General features: G+C 37.0%; 1 protein-coding gene across 2 annotated transcripts in view; it reads right to left on the bottom strand.

Moving 5' to 3' along the window:
- Positions 1 to 7,229: 7,229 nt before the first annotated feature.
- Positions 7,230 to 21,020, bottom strand: part of pspc1 (paraspeckle component 1) — a 33,227-nt gene continuing 19,436 nt past the window's right edge. The window contains exon 7 of one of the 2 annotated variants that reach the window (XM_007254820.4): positions 7,230 to 7,757. In XM_007254820.4, coding sequence (XP_007254882.2) covers positions 7,728 to 7,757 — 30 coding nt within the window. In that variant the 3' untranslated portion in view covers positions 7,230 to 7,727. Of the gene's footprint in view, positions 7,758 to 18,819; positions 20,728 to 21,020 lie in introns of those variants that run through there. The other variant, XM_022674835.2, reaches the window with a different exon arrangement.

The raw sequence follows: 21,020 nt of genomic DNA on the forward strand, positions 1-21,020 counted from the left end.
ACTTACCTGGAGAACTACCTTGAGGTAATGTGTCTTTTTAATAAACTATTTGTGCACCTTTAAAGTTCTCGTTTTAAATGTCAGGGCCCTCAAAATCCTACCACTGAAATGTGGAGCTACTTTGAGTGTGTTAATGGTGTAAAAATAGTGATTTCTTTGCATGGGCAACACTATGCCCAAATCGCTAGCATTGTAACCTTATTGAGAGAACTGGCTAAAAGCGCTGTATTTTGGAATACTGGGAGTGAACAGAGGTTGGCTATTTAACACCAGATTTATTGTTTAACAAATAATGTTGATCTTTCCGATTCTATGTTGAATAATTACAATGATTATAAATAGTCCTAGTGTTCCCCCTAAATTGTGCAGTTTTAGCTTGTGGCTCCCAAGTTCTTTATCTATTATCTGTTTGCCACAAAAGGAACTGAGATTCACCAGACCAACCTATGGTTTTCTAGTCTTAAGCTGTCCAGTCTTTAGCCTGTGCCCACTGCAGCCTTAATTTTCTGTTCTTGGCTGAAACAAGTGGAAACTGACAGTTTTCTACTACTGAAGCCAAACACCTCAAGGCTGGACACATTCTGAGACACTTTTTTTTTCATTTACTTACCACAATTGTACAACGTATTTATCAAAGCTTTTCTTTCTGTCAGATAAAAACAGAATGACCATTCTCTTTTCATCTCTCCCAACGAATAGGACTCCATCAGCAATAGTGGATGTTTTTCGCACTACAATATGAAGTTGCATTCACAAATGCCACTTAAAATTGTACAGTGGAAAACAGAAGTATTATGTTACCTGTGTCAGAAGCTGGAATCCACTCTGGGCTGGGAGACATTTGGAGTAGACCATCATCTTTGCAGTGAATTATCTACCATGCAAATTTTACTTTCTCTGGCGAGTCCTGAACATTGATTAACTGTGTACAGTGTAACCTATGTACAGTGGTATGAATGATTTTCCTTTATAAATCATTGGTTTTTCGGATCTGCATTTTCAGTTAAATATATCATATAGCAGATGAACACAGTGATATTTGAGTAAGCTCATTGACCCTTGACCTACATACACAGGTGAATCCAATTATAAGAAAGAGCTAAGGTGGCCAATTGCAAGTTTTTTCCCCTCTGTGGCAACATGGGAGCTTCAAAACAACCTAAACTCTCAAATGACTTGAAAACAAAGATTGTTCAATATCATGGTTTAGGGGAAGGATACAAAAATCTCAAATCTCAGAGATTCCAGCTGCAGTTTACACTGTGAGGAACATAGTGAGGAAATGAAAGATCACAGGTACAGTTCTAGTTGAAGTGGCAGAACAAGAAAAATCTCAGATAATCAGAGGACAAGGATGGTGAGAACAGTTATAGTCAACCCACAGACCAAGATCTACATCATCATCTTGCTGCAGATAGAGTCACTGTGCATCGTTCAACTATTCATCGCACTTTACACAAGAAGAGTCTGTTTGAGAGAGAAATGCAGAAGTGTTTTCTGTGCCACAAACAGAGTCGCTTAAGGTATGCTAAAGCAAATTTGGACAAACCAGCTTCATTTTGGAATAAGGTGCTGTGGACTGATAAAACTAAAATGCATTGCGGAAAAAGACCACAGCATTCCAAGACAAACACTTAAAGCTACCCACAGTAAAATTTGGTGGTTGTTTCATCATGCTGTAGGGCTGTGTGATCAGTCCACTATCAGCTCCTTTGTCTTGTCTGTGTTAGAGGCTGTTATTTCTGCAAAATCTACTAAATATTTTTTATAATTTTTCTGTTGGGGTGCCCAAATTTCTGCACCTGCCTAATTTTGTTTAACAAATTATTATACTTTAAATAAAAAAGTATATATACTTTCTGTAAATCCTGTAAACTTCATTTCACTTCTCAAACATTACTGTGTTTGTCTGCTATATGATATAATTAACTAAAATAGCTGATCCAAACAACCAATGATTTCTAAAGAAAAATCATGAAAATGATCAGGGGTGCCCAAACTTTTTTATACCACTGTAGTTACTGGAGCAAATGGATAGTGAATGTAGGAATAAGAAGGTCTTAATGTTATGGCTAAGCAATGTACATGATCATATGACTGCAGTATAGTCAGGAGTCTGTAGGATTTCAGTGCAAGTGAGGGTGTATGTAAGAACTAGGACATAGAAACCTTGTGAGAAGTGTAAACCTATATAAATGTTGAACTATTATTCAGACAACCCATTTGATCCACAAACAAAGCTGAATTGATACTGTTGAGTGTTGAAACTTTATTGCCTGAGGCACGTTGGAATTGGATACATCATTATGACCTACTTACTTTATTTGTTACATGTTCTAAATTTCTGAATCTGATAATGAGAGAAAAATGGGGGAATCGGGGACAGCATTATCCAGGTTCTGAGCATCAACCTCGTTTTCTGGCACCGTTTTCGTTCTTACGCTGACCTCAATTTAAATTAAATGATCAAACGTACAGCAGAAATAATACTTTAGAAGTGCCGGCAGCTTTTAGAAAAATGCACTCAATGTGTGTCACCAACTATTGAAGTACATGGCGTGAGATGTTTTGTAGACAAAAAAAAAACTTGAATTTACTTAATGATATTATAAAAATGCTTCTTGAACAGGAGTGCTTAAACGTTTCAGAGAACCATTTTAGCTTCAACAGATGCAAAATAAAACTGTATCTGTGTTTACATTTATCAGTGTTTACCGCTAAAGTCCTAAAGACCTTATCCTTCAGTGCATGTATGTTACTAAGGTGACAACCTCACAATGCATGCTGTGTAAACCAAGATACCCTCCTAACCTCCACTAAGACCAGAAGAGGACAATGGTTCAATAGGACAATAGTAAGAAAATACAGCAGACTGTAAACACAGGCACACACAGGCGTTGGTGTCCCACCATTCGTTCTGCGATCATATTTTAAGGTGCACAAAATATGATGCTCTTGTTTTAATTTACATTCAATCTCACAATTCTCCACACATTCTCAACTAAAGATTGATCAGGACTGCTGGTAGTCCAGTACCTGTAAACTTCTTTTTACAGCCATGCCTTAATAATGTTTGCAGCATGGGGTTTTGCATTGTCCCCTACGGAGCCCGGGAGGGGCCGTGGATAAAAAAAATAATTAAATCGAGTGAACGATGTAGCAGTTCGTGCTCACGTTTTCTTTAATTCGAGTGAACGATTTGCAATTCGTGCTCACGATTTCTTTAATTCGTGCTCACGATTTCTGTAATTCGTGCGCACGATTTCTGTAATTCGAGTGAACGATTTCTGTAATTCGAGTGAACGATTTCTGTAATTCGTGCTCACGTTTTTATGCGCAATAAGACAAGAAGCTCGGAGGGAAAGGAGCATTTTCTCTCTTGATCTGTTACAGGGGTGCAGTAATGATAATCAGTTATCTACCTTTATAACCTGCTGTTATTAATGCACTAGTGTTACAGTTAGATGTACAGTACAGTGAGCAGATTTTGCCTGGTGGTGGAATCTCTACAGCGCGTGGGGGAGAGCCGTCCGCGGCATCGGTTCCCCCGCCGCCAGACACCTGCCGCGCGCGCAGGTCTTCACGGAGCTTATTTACCAACAATGTAGACAAATACAGTCAATTCCAGTCATGAATAAAGGAAACAAACATTTTACTGATGCAGGACAACTGTGTGTTATTAAAACCAGATCAAAACAAAGTTATAATGCAATGTGCAAATGTGTTTATTAATTTCTAAATAACATTCAGCCAGCCTCCAAGGAAATGCACACCTTCTTAAATCTGGTTACATCATTATTACTTTTATGATAGATTTAATCTATATTTTAATAATTTGTATAATAAATAAACACATAATTCAGAAAATATACATTTAAGAAGTTTATAATTATTATATTTTTTTATTTGAAGCTTGTGGCATGTTTCTGGGCAGGACACTGTGATTTGAGAATAAGCAGATATTCAGGACATTTCATCAGATATAGAAACTTAATTATTTTAGGAAACATATTGGAATAAATTATCAAATTGATCCAAATTATTATATGAAATGCCTATTTACTAAATATCTTAATACATTGTATTAATAGTATTTTAGACCAGCTATTTTGATTTTATATAGTGTTACATATTTAAAGCAGCTCTTATATGAGCCATTCATAGACAACTGTCACACCTTGCATTAATTTTGTATTATCTTTATTAACTTTTACAGTGTACATTTGGACCTAAGTCTTATAGCTGTATATTTATATAATTATACTTCTTTACGTTATACTATTGTTGAAAATAAGAAATTATAAACAGTTCCACATTGCATTATAACTTTGTTTTGATCTGGTTTTAATAACACACAGTTATCCTGCATTAGTAATGTTTGTTTCCTTTAATCATGACTGGAATTGACTATATTTGTCTATATTGTTGGTAAATAAGCTCCGTGAAGACCTGCGCTCGCGGCCAGGGAACCCGTGCCGCGGACGGCTCTCCCCCACGCGCTGTAGAGATTCCACCACCAGGCAAAATCTGCTCACTGTACTGTACATCTAACTGTAACACTAGTGCATTAATATCAGCAGGTTATAAAGGTAGATAACTGATTATCATCACTGCACCCCTGTAACAGATCAAGAGAGAAAATGCTCCTTTCCCTCCCAGCTTATTGTCTTATTGCATAAAAACGTGAGCAGGAATTACAGAAATCGTTCACTCGAATTACAGAAATCGTGCGCACGAATTACAGAAATCGTGAGCACCAATTAAAGAAATCGTGAGCACGAGTTGCAAATCGTTCACTCGAATTAAAGAAAACGTGAGCACGAACTGCTACATCGTTCACTCGATTTAATTGTTTTTTTTATCCACGGCCCCTCCCGGGCTCCGTAGTCCCCAGAGGTGTTAAAAATTAAGTACAAATACTTCTTTACTTAAATAAAATATTTTGATAATCTATACTTTACTGGAGTTATTGTTTTTAAGCAGACTGTGTACTTTACTTTTTAAATTTTTTTTTCACACAATTAAGAAGAGCAGGAACATAGCAGACGTGTGTAGCCTAGTAAAAAAGATCTCAAATGTATCAACAATTATATTTTTAATGTAACATTATAGTCATTGGGTTTTTTTTTTTTCTGGGGGTGGTTGTGGGGGTTGTGTTGCTGGTGTGTGGGGGTAGTGCACTATAGGCTTCTGTGGCGTGGCCCTAATGGCATTTTTTTTTTTACCTTACTTTTACTTTCTTTTTTTTAAGTAGTTTGGAAATCAGTACTCTTACTCTTTAACTTAAGTAAAACGCTTGAGTTGATACTTCAACTTTTACAGGAGCATTCCTGAGCAGAGAGGAGACAAAATATTGTGTTTAATGAGACCAGTGTCCTGGGACGAGCATCATTGCTACCTCTAATAAATTCATTCTAAAAACTGTGGTGTCAGGTCGAATCACACCCACCCAGTCTAAAACGATTCTTCCGCATGCTCAGTGCAATTACCCATTCTCACCAGAGAGGGCCCTAAATCCCAAAACTTACAGACATCAGCTTTAAATGTGGTTTTCTGTGTTAAAGCTGCCCATAAAGAAGGGTGCAATTACCTTGACCTTGACTGCTCCTCAAAGATTTGTACTTATGATACTTATGATTACAATCATGTGTTTAAAATCATGTATTTTTTTAACAGGCCTGAAATGCATGAATGGATGCATTAATAAATAAAAGGAAACTGAAAGTATAAAAATATTAAAAGTCTGCTATCAAATAAAATTCAAAGTAAACACAAGAAACACTTTTATTCATTTAATATCATTATTTTGTATTTGAAGTGTTTGCTAAATGCCCCAACTGTTTCCTGACTTGCCGTAAAAACGTATACTGCTCTCCAAATGAATGTTTAATGAAATACTGCCAAGGTCATCTCTTTCACACGAGGCCACTTCTACAGGACTAACGAGGACTGTAAATATATACTGATTATGACTTGCAGTAAGTGCTCATCACAACACTGCTTTCTTAAGTTGCGAGTGCTCCTTCTCAGTAATGATAAATCTGTGCAATATTTATTTTAAGGACCAGAAATAACTCGCTTCAACAATTCCAGCAGCAACAGCTTGCCTCACTGATCTCCTCTTGACTTATTTGGAGAAACGGCTTTGCACACTCTTAAAGAATTCTAAACAAAGGCTTTCCATGTAAGTTGGAGGGCTCGAGGATGCTATACGAATGTTATTGCTTCCACAGAAGACGCTGGACACGGCTTACTGACCTACATTCAGAGCCACATCGATATTTACTTGAAAGTGGCGAAGTTATTACGGGAGGTGTGAGAATTTTCACTGCCACTTCATTTGGCTTGATTGCAGAACAGTGTCAAATGTAATCTAATGAGTGCCTCGTGTTTGTGCAGGATGTTCTTGCATCAGTGAACAGCCACAATGTAATGTATATAAATAATTTAATGATCTACAGATTATATGATAAATCCTGCAAAGCCTTTGGGTGATTATAAAATCTGATTTAACTTGATAAAAGGTCACGTTTCACTTCAGGCAGTTACACCTTATTTCAACGCACGTGTAACCCTGCTTTGTTTTAAAAACAGATTTGCCAATATAGGCACAGAGAAAACTTGCTGTTAGAATTAAACACTGGAGATGGAAAGAGAGTTTAGAGGAGATAAGTAAGATGGACAATCAGATGTTTTTTTTTAATAGAAAAATATGGCAATAAGCAGAGCTCCAAATTATACTGGAATCAGCCAGCAGAGGTGCTAGACCTGTGGTCACAATAATTGATGTCCAATAAATAGGACTGTCAACATTGTCAGTGACACATTAGCAGGTTTATTTAAGATCAGCAACAGCACTGCTTGCAGTTAAATTTCAGAGGGTAGATTATCTTTTATTTATGCTGAAGTTTATGCTCTCTCTCCATCTCACACTTGCATGTTCATGCACACAAACACACACAGCTGATCACAATTTTTTTTTTAAGCTGTTAAAGTGGAATATGAAGCTACTACTCCATTAACTCTCAATTTATCTCAGTACACAGTTTAAAAAGCATCAAAACTACCCCAATATAATATAGAATACAGTAAAAACAGGATCTAGTCTGTCTAGTACATTATCACTGTCCCTTTCCCAAAAATACACTTAAGTACCTTTTATTATATTGTGATTAATTTGACAAAAAACATTAAAAGTCAAATGACACCATTAGTAATAAGCAACAAAGTTTCATTAAAAAGAATACTTTATTTTGGCAATTCTGTGGATAAAAAAATTAATCACAGCAGAAATCAATTTACTACATTACCTTTTATCAAATATATCCTTATTTTACTGAACTTACCTGTATTAAAAATATAGACTTCAAATACAGAAAGTGGGCACTCACCTCCATTGGCTCATATAAACATGTATCTTTCTAACTGTGTTTTAATTGTGATGTAGCACCACCTAGTGGACATAAATATGGCTACTCGAATGATTCCAGAACTGCATTATGAAACTGTGCTTCACGCTATTAAAAAAAGACTTTTGTATGTATTGTATGTATGTGAGCATTTGCCACATGGGATACTACTTACCTGTTGGGTTACAGCAACCATAAATAACAGTAAATGATTTAAGAAATCCCATGATTCATAGGAACTCCTTCATCCTCAACAAAAATGACAGACACCATGTGTTTGGAAGTGGGATGTGTTTCACTTTCTGGTCCTGGTCTTTTCTAGCACACACTTTGTAGGCCTGAAGATACCTGGGAAAAGAGAAAACAAGAACACTTGTTTCAAAAAAGTGAAACAGGACTATTTCTAGTCTAAAGCAAGTGTTATGAAAAACAAGCATATTCTCTTGTATTCATATAGATTATTATGATGTGAGGCAGAGAAACCGTCATATGGTCAATCAATGCTACACAGTTATATCTATGACAGAATATAACATACATCTAAAGCATTTAAGGGTTCTTTACTAAAGGCAATAGCATTATCAAGGCCAATGACAGATTACAGATTAAAAACAGAAAAGAAATGTATATGGTTCTTTAGAGATTCGTTTCAAAATAGTCCTTCTATTGTTACAAGTGGAGAAAAAAACAATTGTGCTTAGAGTAGTGACCAGTTTCTTACAGTTACATGCATGAAATCTGTTGCTTTATGATTTCGTGTAGCATCTAAGCCAAATCTGCTGATCCCAAGCAAAATCCTGAAACGTACACTTAGACAATGCAGACTAAAAACAGACTGCCAAATTGGACTAACAGGCACAGATGTGCACACTTAGCAAATGTAGCTTTGAGACTGGCTACTTATTTTAGTTTAAACGAAATTTAAACACACAAATTGTGTTGCTAACTGCTGAACTGTGAGGCAAATATCACCCAGATCTAATGCATTATAAAAAATACAGGAACGAAGCAAAAACTTTATTTCTATTTTTGTTTTGGATCTGGCGGACATCCTTTACATTATAAACCATCAATAATAAAATATTTTAAAGATTTTTAATGATTTATAATGACTTCCATTAAGTGTATTAAAAAAAAAATATTGTTGCATGAAACATCTGGCCCGTTAGGTTGTTTGAACTATAATGGAAAAAATAATTAAATGTCTCTCTGGCCAGATTTTGTGTACATTCCTCCATTTTTTCTCTGTCGCTCAACTTGACTTTAGTTTCCACCCTTTCTTGTCTTTCCGCTCATTCTCGAGCTCCCCATCTCCTTATAACGGTGTTTTTTCACAGCTGTGTCCCGATTCACTAGCTGGGGCAGCGGCAGTATATGCAAGGAGTTTCTTTCTTTCTTTTTTTTTCCCTTCCCCAATCGCCCCTTGTTGCCCACCACGGAATGATTTGGAAAATATTTGGCCCGCAGCCAAACTTAATTGCCGACCCTGATCTACAACATAAAACAACACTCTTCAAGAGATTCCACTTTTTTTTCCATCACTGCTCAGCGATATCTATAACAAATTTAGTTTGTTAGTAAAAATAAGAAACAGATCTTCAAATGCAGTTATATATTATCTGTGAAGTTCTAATATTTAGAGAAGAAAATTATGTGGACATTACAGATTTATACCGATTAAGATTTTACACAAAGCATTAAGAATCATAAAATATCACCTAATGTTTAACCTGCTCCCGACTACTAAACTAATTTACTGACTTTACTCCATTTCCTTATATCAGCAGACGTGCCAACCTTGAAAAAATTGAGTACAAATCACCCCTCACACCAGATATGAATTTACAGTAACTTCTATACTTTTTGACAAAAACGCCTGCACTTCTTAAAGGAAAATAACTGGTTTCTCAATGTATTAATTAAAAGGCAGATTTAAGGCATTTTTTTTTTCTTGAAATAAACAAAAACATTAAGCCATTAACATTAATCACCAGTGCACGTGTACACCATGTGACCTCCCAGAAAGGGTATTTAAATATAAATAAACTAATCAGCATTAGATTAGATTAAAGATATTGTATATTATATATTTATACATACATATCATTGGTGTCAATTTAAATGATGGTACTTCCTGTATTATTTTAAGGGGGTACAGTAATAATAAAGTTATTTAGGTCAGGTATACTAGATCCTTTTTACTGTATTATAACATCTCAGGTGAGAGAGGGTGTGAGAGAGAGTCTTCAGCACAGTGACGGTGTGTCAACAGGTTGGAGAAAAAAGAAGCATAGATGAAAGCAGCGGATGATGAGTAGCTTGCTGAATTAGCATTGTTTGCTAACTGGGCAGCATAAACCGTGAACAAACTCAACAGACAAACTTGGGATGAGACGGTGAAATGTGAAAACAAATAATATGAGTACTTTACAACGTATAATCTTACAAGTTTACTAGGAAGTAAAAATGCAAACCGTTTGTGCAAAATGCATACATGTTGGCAGGTCTTTATCAGTAAGAGACTGGAAAACTAAAAGCCTGTGCTAAAAAGTGTGATATTGCACCTCATTTCCCATGATGCAGAGGCCAGTGTAATTAATGACAATAAATATCACAGAATGCTCTTCAAAAGAGACACGCCCTCCTAAAGGGGATGACTGGTTGCTGGGTGCTCTCTGTGCTGCCAGTGTAAACACAGTTAGTGCAGCCTGGTCAAGCAATGAGGAAGAAAGAAAGACTCAATAACAGTTTATTACACATCGCACACTTCTGAATCGTAATCCAATCATAAGGTGCCTAAAGATTCTCACCTACGGTAATTGTGTAATTTTTTAAAGATTTGGTAAGAATATGAAAAATATTTAAATTAGGGCTGCAACGACTATAAAAAATTGTTGAGGTGAATTTTTTGTCGACGGGTCGTTATTGTATGATGAAGCGAGAGGAAAAAAAGCTCACATGAGAGGAAAAAAAGGGAAAGAGAGGGAGACACAGTGAGAGTAACAAATCCTGGGCATACTGATTGGCCTCTTCTTATGCTTGGTTGGCCAATGAGGTTTTAGTGTGGGTGGGACATGCAGTGTGTGAATGGGAGAAAAAGACATGCATACAGTGTAATAGCAGCGCTGTCTCCATTAAACACAAATACACATTTTACTCCACAAAACTCTACAGTCAGTCTTTGCTAGTTCTGTACATGTACAATTACTGCAGAGAGCTGCCGAGATGCGTTTAATCAGGTTTCACTTCATTAACATTACTAACATTAGTTAACGTTTAGTTAAACATTAGCTGACTAAGTGTTAGGGAGATACTTTACTCTGTCCACTCCGTTAAAATTAAGTCATGTTATAGTAAATACGTTACATGTACAAAAAATATATTTTATATACATACACACATATACACACACAAGTATCCTAAAATCTTCTGAAAATAACATGCAGCCTGTGTGAATGTTTCCCATAATATACGTATAAATATACTAAATGTTTAGCTGTCCTCAGCAGTGGGAAGTACAAAAAATTGTGATTAATCGAACAAATAATCGGCAGATTAGTCGACTACTACAATAGTTATTAGTTGAAGCTCTAATTTAAAAATGTGGTATTTGCACGTTTCAAACCATTATTTTATTTATTTTTTTTTTTTTTACTTAGTCCCCCCACTAAATACATGCGTATGACAAGCAGTGGAAAATACGTGATGTAGATTTGCACATTATTATGCTTAGCTGGACTGCACTACAAAATGTTGAAGAAAGCATATATTCAGTGCATAAAAATACAGTAATTTTCAACAGAAGTAATAAAGCTGTCTCTGTATCAATGATTGCAGTAAATAGTACAAAAATTTGACACACAAGTAGGGCTGGGTATCAAAAGTAGATATCAAAAAGGCACCGACCAAAATATCTTGCTACTACCGGGTACCGAAAGAGCTTAAAAAAAAAAAAAAATTGGGTGCCTCTGTCTTCTTGCTTGCTCTCATTTGCTCTGGCCTTCTCATTTATGTTCTCTCTTTCTCACTCTGTCCCTGCTCATTCTACGCTGAATTATAGTATAGTAAAAAGTATCTAGTCTGCCAGACCCAAACCACACTACTCTATTATTACTGTCACCTCACAATTACAGAATTTCACTGATTAATATCACTCATATCACTCAGATTGATCTAACTCATATTACTTAAAAAGAACTCAAAACAAAAATGCATCCAGTGATATGCATAGGGAAAATATTTGTAGTTTAAGCAGTTATGGTAGGCTCTCATGATGACAGTATGAGTATGAGACTCATGTCGGACGTTAAATAAATACTTTCTGAGAATAACTATTGCTTTTTGTAATTTTTGGTGAGAATTTAAAAAAGTATCGAGAAAAAGTATCGTTTGGGTATCGATATTAAATTCTAAGTATCGTACCGGTACTGAGAATGTTTGAACGATACTCAGCATTATACACAAGACATAAAAGTATGTAAAAATGTGAGGTTAGGTTCCTGACAAACACAAAACATTGACAGTGCTACAGTGCTTTATATGGGTATTAGAAGTTGAGATATTGCATCAACTAGGGTTGCAACGGTATGAGATTTTCACTGTATGATAACCGTCTCGGAAAATACCGCGGTATCACGGTTATCACGGTATCACAGTTTGTTACTTATATTATTAAACTGACCCTTAAAGAAATTACAACAAAGGTTTTTTGTTCAATTAACTATTTATTGTAGAAACTACACCATCAGGTGAAGGAAACCATGTTTTTCCACTACTCTTAAGGGCATTAAGAGTGTATATATATAAAAAAGTTGGTATATAACCAGATACTGCAGAAAGAGGGGATTTATTTCTGACATGATCCTCACAATAGAGATTTCTATTTTAAGGCTTTCATACCTTAAAACCTTCAACATATGAAAAACAGGCACGTCAGAATTTGAAAATAAACGCATGTAAATGAATGGCGTCTTTCACATCCAGTCCGGCCAGGACCTTTACACGGACACGTGAATCCATCGTAGCACGCACTTCACGCCTGTACCTGCGTGCCCAAATTTCGGATAACTCAGCGCTTTTGCGGGCGCTTACCGCATGGGTTGTGCACGACTACAAAGAGGTTTTTATTTATGTTCAGATTAAAATTATAAACTGAACACATACTTTCCGCTGCACAGCGGGGTGGTGTTTTCGAAGATGGGAGAACAGGTTTGATGTATTTCCTCCTTTAGCTGTGACTTTACGGCCACATTGATTACAAGCTTGTTGATTACAAGATTACAAGTCTGTTTTCAGGCTGTTTGAATGAGCGAAATATGATCAGAATTATGTTAATTAACACTAACATAGAAGCATAGAACTATTATTTAATTAAAATTATTTTTAAGAACAGCTAAACACAGTGCGGAGAAGTTCACGTGCGAGAGAGAGACACAGAGAGAGAGACACAGAGAGAGAGAGAGATTTGCGTGTTCTGATATGAGCTACTCACAGGTAAAGGTTCTCTTTTATCTCCTCGTGCTCATTTTAGTCCAATACATAATTCTGCAGTTTCTCAGTGTTTTCTGTCGTATTTTGCGGCTAGCGCGAGCGCTTACAACTAACACCGCGGACCGCGAGGTGCTGCCGCTGTTGTGCCGAATCCGACTCCCTGCTCAATCCGACTCCCGCTTCGCGGACAGAATCAGCACAACACCTCCCGCTGTAGAACTGCGGGAGTGAAAACAGCGCTTATAAATAAGTTAGTTAAGTTTCACTTTCAGTTTTCGTTATTTGGTTCGTTTTCATTAACAATAATAATTGTTAATGAAGCTCTAGTCTAGCACTTTCTGCCGTTCTCACCGCTGTGTGCTGAGTAGCTGAAGCGGAGCAGAGTTGCGCATGCGCGGGTGAGTTTCACCGCTGGCTTGCGTTTTACCGGTAATAAGCAAACACACACGGTATGATAACCGTGCATTTTAATACCACGGTATACCGTGAAACCGGTTACCGCTGCAACCCTAGCATCAACCTTGTTTTAAAAGTACCTTTGCTAAACTGCATCTAGAGTATGCCGGACAAGATTGCACATGTAAAGAATGCCATAAAACCACAATCACAGCCGCTTACACTGTACCAACAGACTGAATGGTATATGTGAAGTTATTGCTTACCGAGGCTTTTCATGATATGACATCCCATTTTGTAAGGCATCAGTAGTCCATCAAGAAACGCATGTCCTGCTCAATTCCTCGTAACGAGCCGTTCAAACCATCGGAAACAAACCTGTACTCCTTTCCACATTTTTGTGTGGATCAAAAGAGCAAGCAGTCCATTCATCAACATTCCACCACTCCAAAAAAATAAATCAGGCTGTTAATAATCTTAACCAACCGATTTTAATGTGTACTCTCTCAAGGACAATTTGTTGTCTCATTTGATTAAAGAAATAAACTGGTGTGTGCTCATTGTTGCTTGCAGCTGTGAGAAAATTTGGCAACCCTCATGAGCTTGGCATCTAGGGCACAACACTATGGAAATTGGACTCTTATAGCCATTTCACACACTTACTTTGATTTTTTGCTGATTATTTCCTTTCAGCAGTAATGATCTTCATGTATAGGATGAAGAAATGTATTTTTTTTCCCAAATTGTGAAAGATCTTGGCATGTTTCTCGCAAATTCACAGCCCAACAACTGAGGAAAAACTCTGTCAAATCTGATGTGACAAAGGTCTTTAATTTCTAGTTCCACAAGACCAGACAAAACTGATAGTCATATTAGACAATTAAAAAAAACATTTTAAATTCACTGAAAATCCTCTTGAGTAATTTGTAGGGTTTTCCCCAATTCTGCATAAATACATGACTTGGTCTGGCTACAGATCTCCACATTGGGGTGGGTGGGTGCTTCCCACCAGTATGTTAATCCTCCTTCACTCACAATGTACAAAAAAGATGTCCCTATCAGTTATTTTAACCAGTGAATCCTTATTCCCATCCTCCCTCTAAAGGCGACTAAGAAACAGGTCAGATGCATTTATATCAAGTCAAAATCCAATCAAAATCATAATTGATTAAAAAGGCTTGTGATTAAATGTAGTTAACACTCTTAGAAAAGTAAAAACCTACTGAATGTACTAAAAACAGTTGGAGATCCCGGTTTCTGTGGAAGTAGGCAGCTTTATCATATTCAGTTTCTTGACTGCTGCACTTGCTTTAATAACTTTATAATATTTAATATTATTCTAAATTTAATATTACAATTCATCAAAATATCAGGTATTTTGATGAATTGGATACTGGTTAACCCAAGTCCAAGCTTCTTCATCTGATCCTCCCTTTTGCTTAACATTTATGTTCTCACTGTAGAAGTGACATTAGTAGACACAGCCTGCAGCTGCAAGGAACAAAATATATATATAAAAAATATATATATATTTATTGTATCTCTGCTTCTTGAGTAAGAATAAGCTTACAATGGAGTGTTATCACAGATCACTACAGCACACCGTAAGTTGCAAACCTTCAAACCAGCTACTGTTAACAAATGGCTGTGTGCACACTGATTGCTTAAACAAACCCACCCACATAAAGTGATGAATGCTGTCGTGGTGAAAGGTTTATATACACTCACCTTAGTGATCATGACTGACTACAGCTGGTAGCTTCCCTTTGCCCACATATAGGATTTGAGAGTGCTCACTCGACTGACCAACAAACAGTACAGAAAGTATGGGAAGGACTGAGGAGCAAAAGGCACATTTAAGAAGGATAATCACAGATTTGTTTCCTTTTTTTGCCATTTTAAAACAGCTGTTTTTAGAATGTGTAGGTGTTTTGTCATTGTCTGTATAGAGGAATTAAAAGGAATTTGTTTTCTAAAAACTGAAAGTCTGCAGGTAAAAGCCCCTGATACACATTCATCCTCAACTGATGTTTGCAGGTGACCACATGGACCACAAATGGAGTTGCTTGATCATAACAACGACAGACAGGATGTTTGAAGGTGTAAGGTTAAGTCATTTTACCCTGTACCAAGCATTACCCTGTTAAGCATGCTCTGAAGCTCTTTATCTTTAGTTTGTTTAATGTGTTTACTCAAGGATTTTGTTTGTTAGTGGCAGAAGGCCTTCAACCTTTGCATGCGTTAGCTCACCAACATACTGGCTGCCTTAATAATTCTGTTGTGGCTTTCTTGGTTTCCATATGGGTTTAAGGAAAATTAACAAAAGCAGAAATTCAACACTCAATCAAAATTCTCACACAACACATTTGTTTGTGACACACACGCACATACACTAAGGTAAGTGTAAGGAAACAAAAAACATCTGTACAGCACTAAATTAAAATGGCTGTTAAAACCATTGTGTTGTGCCACATGTACTGAAGGCTAAGTGAGACAGATGCAAGCAGTATTCATAACGAACAACTGTGGTGTCTATGAGGATAATTCATTACACGCGCAATCAAAAGTTTGGACTTTTCAATGCGTCCTTGATTTTCTTATGTTCTACACAGTAAATAAAACACCAAAACAACTAAGGGACACATGGAATCACATAGTTAACAAAAAACATTTGTGCCATTCACAATCTCTTGACCTAAACCCAATGAGATGGGTGAATTGGGATGAGCTGGAGCTTCAAAAAAAAAAATATGTAAAAAGTAAAAAATATTGAGTGAGAAGATGTGTGTCGAAATGTTTGACTGGTAACTGTATAAACAATATAGCCATATATATATGCGTATGTATGTATGTATATATATATATATATGATATAATATAGCCCTTCCAAAAGTATTGGAACAGTGAGGGCAATCCCATGATTTCTGCTGTTGACTGGACACATTTAATATTGACATTAAGAGATAAGGTGGAAAATATCCATAGTTTAGCTTTTACTTTCAGGTATTAACCTCTGAATGTGATACACAGTTCTGAAGAATAAGAATGTCTACACTCAGTTTCAGATTTGTTTTACGCCTCTGCAGTACGTGCAATTATAGTTAGAGGAATAACCAATAAGAACACCAGAGCGCTGTCTATGGGTGAACAACAACCAATTGTGAAGCTGCACAAATATTGACCATAGCCAGCACAGCTGTTTGGAACGTTCAGAAGAAAAAAGTCGTCACTGGTGTACTACATTACAGATATAGACCACAGATAACAGGTAGACCAAAGACAACAACAGCTTTGTATGAGGAAAGCCTTGTGAGTGCTGTTAATAAAGTCCCTAAAACACTGTTAGTGACATCAGCAGCAACCTCCAGAGGGCAGGACTGAAGTTAGCAAAATTTCCTGTTTGCAGAAGACATATACAAAAGTACAGAGCCTTCACCAGAAGATGCAAAATAAAATTTGTAAAAAAGTGCAAACAACAAGCTTTATGGTATGATAACAGAGATTAACAAAGATTGACCTTTGCCAATGTGATAGCAATGCTAAAGTGTGCAGAAATAAAGCATCTAGTCATGATCCCAAACATGCACGCTCATCTATGTATTACCTACATAGTGTAGGTAATGTAATGACTTGGCCTTGTATGGTTCCTTCATTGAGGTCATTTATGATAGCAACAGTACAATGAACACAAATATACAAAAACATTTTGTCTGTCAAATAAAAAAGATGCAATCAAACTGAGCAGGAGATCCTTGGTAATGCAGCAAATTAATGAGTGGTTTACCTGCAAAAAAGGAGACTGAAAGGAGTAACTTCCCAAAACAAACCCCAACTGAAAGAGGTTAATGCCAAATGTATATTTCTGTGTCAAATCTACGCCGTAGCCTGTGTGTATCCAGCTAGGCACAGGAGTGTGTTTATACTTCTGCATGCGCATATCAGAGGCTCTGCGTCACCCTGCACCGTGAAGGTGGGAATGTGTGGAAGGGGGCACGAGGCCCGTCGGACCAATCACAGCGGCGGCTGTTCGCGACATGTACTTACATTTTTAGAAAGAGGAGCTTCAAGCTACGACGTAGGCTACGGTGTAGGGTATGTGGTGACGTGCAGGCTATGGCTTAGGTTCAACGCAGAAGTAAAAAATTACCTAAAGGTAAGACATGACAGTTAGTCACAGGCTTGATGCAGATATTAAAAGCAAAAGATCTGCAACAAGTCTTATTTAGTTTTATTTTATTTTGACCTGGTTCAATGCTTTTGCATACAAGAAAAATGTGTGGGTTGTCTCAACCCTTTGTCTGAAAGGTGCTTGTCTTCTGAACTGTGTATCACATTCAGATGCAAATGCTGAAAATAAAAGCTAATATGTTGCCATTTTGTGTCATTAGTGTTTAAGGGTATACTCACACTAGGAACGGTTCGGTTGAAATGTGCTGGAGCACGGTTCTACCCCCACTTCCCCGCTGGCATGCACTCACAGTGCTTTTAAACAATCTGTGCCTGAGCACACATCAGTCATTACTCACTGCTTAGTGGGTTTGCAGGTGTTGTGCCGAATTCAGCATCCCTGCCATGAAAAGTGGAAAGCGTCTCATCTTGATAAAAGCGCCGATATTCCCCTTTAACTTAAAATACACGCCAAAAGTCATAGTTATCTTAGTGACAGGTGCTCATGCTCTAGACAGGTGGTGCTTTTTCTGAAGGCAGTGCTGAATTTGGCACAGCACCACCATGTTTGTTTACAGGGACATTGCATCGCTAACTTCATCTTCTGTGCTCAGGCAGGGATCACCCTCACACTGTGTGAGCACCATGCCCGAGTCCAAGTAAACAGTGTGGTTCAGAGCGATCACAATAGCCAATTGAGCTGTGCTTTGAGAGATAACTGTGCCCAGGTACGGCACAAATTGCCTGGTGTGAGTACACCCTTAAATGTCAAACTCAAGTATTTTCAGTCTACAGCATAAAACACACACACACACACACACACGCACACACGCACAGGTTATCGCAGTCATGCAAAAACCTTTTAATAGTCCTAAAGTCATGTTGAAGCATTTTCAAAAAGCATCTGAAAAAAGCACTTTTTTGAAGATTTTTTTTCTTGGAAAACGGTATTTAAAAATGTAAATAACTGTACTGTAACCATCACTCAAGATGCAGTACTTCAAACAAATAACATTTAGTGTTCAAGTTTCTCTCTGTTCAGGAACAAGAATCAAAATCGGTACCATTTACCATCAGTCAATGCAGACAAGATGTGTACAAACTGTCAACGTAGTAATATTGTAAGAAGGAGGTGTTTACACTGCTGCAACGTCTCAAATGAGTCTCAGACCATCTCATGAAGTGGAATGAGGATTTGTATTTGTTTTAAATGTGTCGTGAGTGTGTTCACACTAACATTTTAATGTACCTTAGTCTACACTAACAAAAAATGTGAAGAGGAACACTGAAAGCCAGCTATATAAACTGAGATTTCAACAACTATAAATATTTTCTGGTAGAGGCACAAATGCACAAATGTTGGTAAGCATTTTTATTTCAAAGGACTGCAATTTAGGAGAAAGCAGAACAACTCAATAACATTCAAAACTTCACTGAAAAAAAAAAAATACTGCTAGAAGGCATGCACGTTCTACATGACATACACAGGCAAACCATCACTATCCATTTCAAATACAAGAGATGCACTAGAATAAAAAAGGTATTGAACATATTGTCACAGTAACTGCAGGTGTTGTGCAAGTGATATTGTAGTGTGGCTTTGCTGAGCAGCAACAAGTCTCTGAACTAAAAACATTTACCTGATGACATGGGACTTGGATAAAATAAAGAAAATGAAACTCTTATTCTTTACTTCCCCAAAGTAGATGTAGGGGCTGGACAATATTGGCCAATAGTAGGGGTTGGACGGTATGGCCACAAATTACAAGTAAATATAAAAAAATGAGAATATTTATTTCAGTAATTCAGTTCAAAATGTGAAACTCATTATATAGATGTATAACACAGAGTTATCTATTTTAAGCTTTTAATTCTTTCATTGTTATTTATGGCTTACAGCCAATGTAAACTCAAAATTAGTGTCTCAAAAAAATTTGAATATTATATACTAATTGGTATTATTGGCAGTGTGGGCAAATAGATCACTATGTGTGTAATACATCTATATAATATGAATCACATTTTGAACTGAATTACTGAAATAAAGTATCTTAATATTCTAATTTTAAGAAATTTAAGAGTTAAGAAATTAAGTTTCTTAATTTTGGTACGTGATATAATTTGCCACAGAAAAACTGCCTAGAACACCCACATTGAACATAGAAGCTTGAACAGTTATTGTCCAGCCCTTTCCCAAACACTGTTTTTTAAAGACAGACAATGAAAACAAAAGAAATCAAACAAAAAACTAAAAAAAAAATAAATAGACATTTAAAATATTTTTTTAAACCATTTTGCCAAGCTAAAGAATATGGGCCACATGGATCAAAGGTACCACACAAACAGGAGCAATAATGTATTGTCGCTATTGAACAAAAAAACTCTTGCCTCTTTATGCTTGACATTATTTAAATTTGCCAGCTGTTCTATACATTGTAAGTTTTTAATGATGGCTAAACCAACAGTAGAAATGGTTCTATAATGATAAATAACAGAAACATTCATCATTGAAGAACAAGAGAGATAATGTTTTTGTATGACAGCGACAATATGAAAGTTTTAAATTCCCACAAAATCAGGCAAATTTTAAAAAGACAAGAGAGACTATGTCTATCTCAGCAAAGAGATGCTTAAAAAGCAACACATGACCTATAGCAGAAGTGTCAAATTCTAGGTTCTAGGTGCAGTGCAGTACCATCCCAGCTTTACCACATCTAACACAACTGATGAGCTTATTACACAAGATGCTCAGCAATAATCAGATGTGTGAAGCGAAGGAAAAGCAGTCAACCTGTGCACTGTGGACCATCAAGAGTCTGACACCCTCTTAAATGCAATCACAATTAAGGCAATAAACAGATTTGTTGGTTCACATTATCGTTAATCCTGGCTCATGCTATGTGTCAAGGTTCTGGGTCACTGGACAAAAGCTGGCGCTGGTCAGAAAGCAGTGCCACTGAGGACGTAAGAATGTGTCAGCTGGTATCAAGCAAGACAAGGGATGCTCTGGGTCTAAAACTGATCCACACAATAATAAAGGTGAACAAAAGTGAACTTAGTATCTACGACGTTTGTTGTTGGGCCCATCAAAGCCACCCCCCACTGGGTTTCCTTGCCCAAAGCCACCCTGACCACCCATACTGGGCACAGGGCCTGCACCACCCATCACAGGCGATTGCTGCTGCTGGGGAGAGTCAACACCAGGTCGACCACCCATGGGAGAACCCATCTGCGGAGGTCCTCCCTTAGAAAACCTCTCATTACGCTACAGTGCAAGAAGTATAGATGTGAGATATGGGCAAGAACATCCATCAAGGTAAGGTCATTTTTGTTGATGTACATTTCAGGTGATGAAGAGGCAAAGTCCGAAAAGGGCACAATTTTGAATGTCACAATGAAGTCGTTCCCAAGTGTTGTTGATGAAAAGCAGCAGAGTCCAGGTACCAACAAAGAAGGAAACAAATTTCATTAGTATGCAAAAAGACTATGTTAAAGACTTCCTGATAAATATTTACTTTAAATACAATGAAAATGCCAAAAATATGCCAGAAAACGACC

This window comes from Astyanax mexicanus, chromosome 21 (assembly GCF_023375975.1).
Source record: "Astyanax mexicanus isolate ESR-SI-001 chromosome 21, AstMex3_surface, whole genome shotgun sequence".
In the NCBI taxonomy this organism is placed as follows: Eukaryota; Metazoa; Chordata; class Actinopteri; order Characiformes; family Acestrorhamphidae; genus Astyanax; species Astyanax mexicanus.